The sequence below is a fragment of the Belonocnema kinseyi genome, chromosome 1 (genome assembly GCF_010883055.1).
Source record: "Belonocnema kinseyi isolate 2016_QV_RU_SX_M_011 chromosome 1, B_treatae_v1, whole genome shotgun sequence".
Lineage (NCBI taxonomy): Eukaryota > Metazoa > Arthropoda > Insecta > Hymenoptera > Cynipidae > Belonocnema > Belonocnema kinseyi.
Window position 1 is genome coordinate 177331240 of NC_046657.1, and position 7126 is coordinate 177338365.

General features: G+C 31.3%; 1 protein-coding gene across 3 annotated transcripts in view; it reads right to left on the minus strand.

The window, feature by feature from the left end:
- LOC117183143 (ADP-ribosylation factor-like protein 6-interacting protein 1) overlaps positions 1 to 4173 on the minus strand; it is a 30668-nt gene extending 26495 nt beyond the window's left edge. For 2 of the 3 annotated variants that reach the window (XR_004466324.1, XM_033351141.1), the window contains exon 1: positions 3802 to 4173. Coding sequence is in view for 2 of the 3 variants with exons in the window: in XM_033351141.1 (XP_033207032.1) it covers positions 3802 to 3828 (27 nt within the window). In the remaining variant the exon portion in view is untranslated. The remainder of the gene's footprint in view (positions 1 to 3801) is intronic. The other variant, XM_033351230.1, reaches the window with a different exon arrangement.
- Positions 4174 to 7126: the final 2953 nt, after the last annotated feature.

Below are 7126 nucleotides of genomic sequence, written 5' to 3' on the forward strand. Positions count from 1 at the left end.
CCAGATCTTTAGGCTTGAGAGAAACCTTGGTGTTGATGTTTCTCCGGGTCGTAAAGCATCGCTCTTCATCTATTGGATGCCTGCCCGCGGTTCGTCTTAGTGGCGCCTCTCTTTCTTTGTTGCCGGCTTGTTCTAGCTGAAGTAGAGTACGCGTTCCGCTTACATAGACCCTTTTACGGAGTAGTTCAGCATGGTTTCGCAGACGTTGCTGCGAAAAGTGCGATAGCTCCGGGTGTTTCTCGCACTACAGAGCATGCAGCCGTGCCATGTAACCCCGTTCACGGGCCACACTCGCATCGTAGCAGTCTAGCAAGTCGTCATTCAGTCGCTCCGTCCACCCAAAGGTCACGAGATCCCACCGATCCATCGCATTGAATCCATTTTCATTGGCTCTCCCAGCTCTAGATTGGTCGACATTGTTGGCCGACCCATTGTCGGGAGCCCTGCGCGTTCTGTTGTTTTGAACCTTACTTACTACAACTATGTTTGGTGTTGTCATTGTTGTTCCCACGAGAAGCTAGGGAAAGGGGTTCGTCCATCCTTGTAGAGCCCCGCATGCATATATATTTAACCAAATAGTTACATGTTTTATCAATATCAATATTATTAAAAGAATTATTTTTGAGAGAACGATTCACTGATTATTGTTCTCTCATCTTTGTTTTCTACAAAAATTGAACTTTTATCAAAAAATGATACTTTAATTCCCAGAGAAAATATGATAAAAAAAAAACCCGAGTTTTCAGCAATATAGTTCATCTGCCAACCCAACTTCTGTCAATTAAACTCCAGTATTTTCGATAAGAAACATAAATTCCCAACCAAGGATTTGTATTTTTAATGCAACTGAAAAGGCTAAATTTTGAATTAAAAATTGAGTAGTTGAAATTTCAGTCTAAACAAATAATCTACGACTACACAAGTAAATTAAAATAGTTCCATTCTCTTAAATGTTCTACTCACACACATTTCTTCTATTGCACATTACGTGTAATTGCTCTAGAGTTTAAATGAAACAATTCTCAATGAGAGATGTGTTGAACTTTCATTTTAAATGCTTAAAATTAAAAACTGTTCCACTGTCAATATTTTTATATAATTTGTTCGTAAAATTAACAAATGTTAATGCATAACTAAATTAGTTGAATATAATTTGAGCAAGATCAGATCAAAAAACGATTTATTTCTGCTTAAGAACGCCAAAATATGCATTTGATAATATGATTTATTCACAGCCTCCTTTTAACCCCCAATATAATAACGAATCACAAATGTTGTACATTACACCGTTGCTAATTGCACCGTTGGCATTTCGCAATTCTTGAAAGAAATTATTCGACCGCTTTCACTGAGTAAAAATGTAATAACTTGTAACAAATGTAATCATTGCGGCACTTAATAGGAAAAATGTTAAGTTTTTAATTCACTCAAATTGTGTTAAAATTGGAGAAATTTATTCATGAAGGACCGCTCTCTCTCTCTCTCTCTCTTCCTCAGCAAACTATTGATCATTAATGATTTATTTAAAATAATATTAAACCCCAAAAAACAGTTACTTGAAAAAAAACAGAAAATTTTGTGACACTTTTCGTTGAAGCAATTAATTTTTAACCCAAAAACCAGTATCTTTATAAAGTAGTTAATCTTTAAATCCCAGACGTGAATTGTGTACTAAAGAAAAAATTTCCTGAAAAATATTAACATATTTTCTACAAGAAGGTTAATTTTCCAAGAAATACTAAATTTTTGGACAAAAAAGAATGATCAGCTGAATTAAAAAAAAGGTTTACTTTAAAAAATTAATTGTTATCAAACAAGTTAATTTTCAACACAATAGATTAATTTTTAGCCCAACCGTTCAAATATGAAAAAAGTCGAAGATTAAGCCAAATAATTGAATTGAAAACCAAATATTTTCAAGAAAATAGTTAATTTTTTTTATAACATAGGTGTATTTTGAACTGACATGATCAAATTACCAGTAAAAAATTTATTTGTTACTAAATACTTTAATTTTGAAGAAAAAAACTATGAATTTGAAAGAATTTGTTTGACTTTTTCATCTATCTTTCCTCCAATTATTATTTCTTATCTCCAATCAGTCGGAAAGGGAGGTAGTTTTGAAGTCTGGTTTTGTAACTGTGAATCTTTTTCATATTCATTTAGCATAGCATTATTGATGAAAAAATATATTTCTGTTCAGTCTTAAACGAAAAGTAATAACATTTCGAACCGAAGAGATGAAATTTGAACTGGCTAGATTTATAAATGACTTGAAAATATAATTTAAGAAGAAAAAAAAAATTTCAACTAGAGATGAATTTTTTACGAAAATATATGAATTTTCAACAAAATATATAAATAAATTAATTACAGATCATATGTAAAATAACAATTTTAAAGTAAAGTTCAAGTAAAGCGCACAAATAATGTGACGTATTTAACTATATAGCGTGTTACGGACTGCCATCTAATGAAATGTATATTCTGTTTAGTGGCGGATCTAGGGGAGGTTTTTAGAAACCCGTCCCCAACCCCTCAAAATATTTTTCTGGTTTCGCCCCTGATTCTACTATATGAGCGCCCCGAACAAAGAAACTCTTCTCCTCCTCGTTATAATTCAGCCTTTTGATCTGGGGTACGACTTAAATACCGAATAACGTATCTATGATACGAGTAGGCGCTCGCTAGTGATGAATTCGACATGATTTCTACCTGCAGTCCGGATCAGCGAGCTTCGCCGCGTTCACGAAGAAGCTCGCAATGGCAACGTCGAGTGTCCCGGTGGTCTCTCGGCCACTCAGTCTCCGTTCTCGCGAAGCTCGCATCAAGCAACCTCGCTCGTAACGCTGAGAAAATATAAAAAATCAAATATTATGTGAATACGAGGACGTCTCTCGTTTTTGTTGTTTATCGATACCTTTATCCTCTAATTTTGGAGAAATTGACAGCTATGTTCAACTTTTTTGACAGCTTTCACAAAAAAATAGATAAAATTCGAGCTATTCCTATTTTTGCTTTTACATTTACTGCTATTGCAACGGAAGAAATGTGGTTATTCAAAACGTAGATTTCATATTTTTGTTATGGGATATTTAAACATCAAAAAAATACCCATAGTATCTTATGTGTTTTAGGTAAGCGGTAACGTGTCCGGCTTGTGTCTCTTCAATCTACATGAAATTTTATTTTATTCTTTCATATAATGAATTTTACATTTTCGTGTCTAAAATTATCGGCCGAATTGGAATATCACAACAGATTCAATTGTAAAATTCATCGCTAAGTGGATTATTACAATTTTTCGTAAAGTTACTCCGAAACACGAGGATCCTTTTATTTACATCCGCCAGAGATGTAAAATTCAATAGATTTTTTTTTATAGTGTAGATATCCATACTGCTAGAATTCATTATGTGTGCAAGTCCGACAAGTTGTGATATGACTCCATGTTTAATCTAGCAACTTTATAAACAAATATTTCAAAAAATAGTTCGGTTATTAACTACGCTAAAACTTTGCAGGGTGATGACAAGATGAAAGGACCATTACAGTACATAATATTCATTTACATTCATTTACAGGTGTGGGTCACGGGATATAAGCTGGAATAGACCTGAGGGCTTAAAAAAAACGGAAAATTATTTTTTTGAATTTGAATCAGTGGAATTTTACTGAAAATTAGTGACGAAAACAGGTTTAATGATTAAAAACGTTTAAAGCTGCAGCTGGTATCATGCAGAGCGCGCGCTTACTTGCTCTAGTAATAAGAATAAAATGTAATTCAGTGTATGTACATACTTTTTCCGCACAAGAAATCTCCGTCATCGTTTCCTGATAACGTAACTAGGTGTCAGATGTTTTGGCAAGTTATTTCCTAATTCTTAAATAGTAGAAGATGTGAAATACTAGCAATATTGCTAGCCGTGACTGCAAAACAGAGCCAGAAAAATTAATAGTATTTAAATATTTTCTTATTAACTGACAACAGAATTGATATCATACTCTGCAAATCAAGTGTACCAGTACAGCAATTCTAATTATAGAATACAACGATCATACGACTGACTATTACACTTTTTTACTTCACTTTCAACGTGTGAAGATTCTGAAAATGCCGGCTATTCTAGTTGTCAACAAACAAAACTAATAAGCATATGTACAACCTGTTCTACCATGCTTATTGAGGCCTCTGGTCGTTTGCACACACGGGATTGCGCATGACGGGCGAATTCATTTGAAGCGCTTGTATAAACCTTTTTATTCAAGAGCGAAAGCTTAGGCGCCGCCATGATACTGAGCGGGTATTTAAACGCTTCGACTTTCAAGTATATTTTCGTTCAAATATACACTATCCTACTAAATTTTAATGTAAAATTAAATCAAAAGTATGTGCTACATGCCGAATTACTACATAAAAAGGTGGACAAAATACTATTTGTCAGTTGAAAAGTGGGTAAAGCACAGAAAACAATGTACCAAAGGGAAAAAGTAAAAACTTGTTGACGGTATGTAGAATGCAGGATATATTTACATCGTGTATACAGTCGCATAACTGAGATAGTAGGAAAATAGTGTTTTAAATACAATTGGAATTTTCTGTAATGATGAAAAAATATATAAAAAATTTTGATGAAGCATCTTTCAAGAAATACGGCTGAACATTTGTAAGTGGGTTGTCGGTTTTGATATGCATGTATTGCAAAGTACCTAAGTTAATTTAGATGCTTTTTGTAATGTTAACATTTTTCTATCTGAACATTCGTAAAAGAAAAGAAATATTAGTTTATAATGGTGAAAAATTGTTTGTAATAAATAGGTAAAACTGAATAAAAATATGTTTTTTAGTCATGTTTCTATATAGCACTTATAAAATCAGGGTGGCTGCTTGACCGAGAAAGCAGGAATATTTTGTAAAAACAGGGAAATGACTATGAATATATTTTTTGACTGGTAATTTGACAAACTTTGAGGAGAAAATTCTATCCAATAACTTAAAATATTACGAATTTCATATCAAACAATTAAAAATAAGTTCAAATAAATTTTTTTATACATGTTAAGTTAAATAGTTAAATTTTTAAATGATGAAATCATACAATTTACAATGTGCAGGGGCATCGGAGTCCACCCATAAAATAAATAAATCTAATAATGAAATAAACCTAATACCTATCTTAAATTACTATTTTCGAACATATTTTCGGTGAGCCCACCCATGACAAAAATCGTTCCGATGCCCTTGACAGTGCGTCATTGTAAAGTCTTTTATTTTAAAAAGTTTTCATTTTGGCTCTTTCTTTTACGGTGTAAATTCTTAAAATAGAGAATTTTAAATTAAGGTTTCAATGCGAAAACAGGATCCCTGACAAAAAGCCCAAACGACAAAGCGCCCGTCCAAAAATAACAAACTCAGTTTGTTATTTTGTAAAAAAATAACATTTTGGGAAATTTAGCAATATTTGACTTTTTATATACAAGGATTACGAAATATAATACTAATATTAATAATAATATAATATATAAAATAAGTACAAATCAAATATCCACAGCCAAAAACATTGTAAATTGAATTGTTCAAAACAGAAAACCTTGAATCTTTTGAATTTCGCAATTAAGTCAGCATCGTCAGCATTGTATTGTATTAAATGTTAATTCGAAAAATTAAATATAAATTAAATATATAAATAATAATTAAATATATATAATGTGAAGTTTTCTATATAATATTCATTTGTTTTATACAAAAAATGTATAAAATAAATGAATATTCTATATAAAACTTCACACTATATATAAACTATAATATATCATATTTCCGCTTGGGAAGAATTATTGATTTGTAATGACTTAAAATTATTATTTGCCTTATTTTTTATTATTATTATTACTAATGTTTCCGATCTTAAATTGCTTCAAGTTTCTTTAATTTAGAATATTGAACATGAAAGCATGGGTTTGTGTTTTGAAAATAGTTTGCATTTTTACATTCCCATTCATGAGAGTGTAACGTAATCATCCAAATTTTCGATCTCTGGTTTTTAACGCATATTTACGTTTCGGCACTTTTAAAATATTTGTTTAATCGAGTCAGACTTTGATAAGCTGTTTAAGAGTCCCAAATTGAAGGTTAATTTCGTTAAACAGAGATTTTCAACCAAAATAAGAAAATTTAAAGCATTTCTAAAATTTGAAAAAAAATTAATTATGATGAAACTTAGAAAAGGTATGTATTTTTGAAAATTTTCAAAAAATAGAAAATATATTTTTCTGATGTATTAGGAAATTTCATTCGAAGTTTACGCTAGATATTAAATATATTTAAATAGATTTCAGTTGAATTTTTTGATTAGACGAAAATTAAATAAGTTAAGGCTATTTCAAAATTTGAAGCAATATTTTTTTAAGCGTTGTAAGAAATGTTTGTCAAAGTTTTTGGTACACGAAAACAAAACTTGCAAATTATCCTGATGACGTTTCTAATTTCGACACAAATTAAAAAAGTGACATGCTTTTCAACATATTGAACATTTTCAAAAAACGGAGAAAAACATGTTTTTGATAGAATAACAAATGTAAATCCTACTTTCTATTCGATGTAAAATAAATTTCGGAACTGTTAAAAATATTTTAGATTAATTAATCAAAGTAGGAGTGTCTTAAAATTAAAGTTCGAACGAACGAAATCAAAGCCTAATGGCTTAATGTCTCTATTTAGTGTATTTGAAAAAATCTAATGTGTATTTTAATAACATTATATTGAAAAACATGCCTACTTCTTATATGCTGTTCAATTTTCTCTACAACGTTTTATTTTGCAAAGAGAATTTACTCTATAATAAAATTGTCGAACGCGAAGCGCGATTTCGCAATGAGAATGTAATCAAGAAAGTCGCAGGGTCTTTATGAACCTTCTTTAAAGACAAATGAAAGACAAATTTCATTTCCAATTTATGAGTGAATTCCTCAGAAGTTGAAATCAAAGTGGCAGGTCTAAGTGACAATATTTATGATATTTGAAAAAGATGTAGTTGAAGTGTACGAAGAACGTAAGTGCATACCCGCGCGTCCTAGGTGCGCTCGAACTCGTGCACGAGGCGCCACGTGCATTCAGCGCACAACGAAA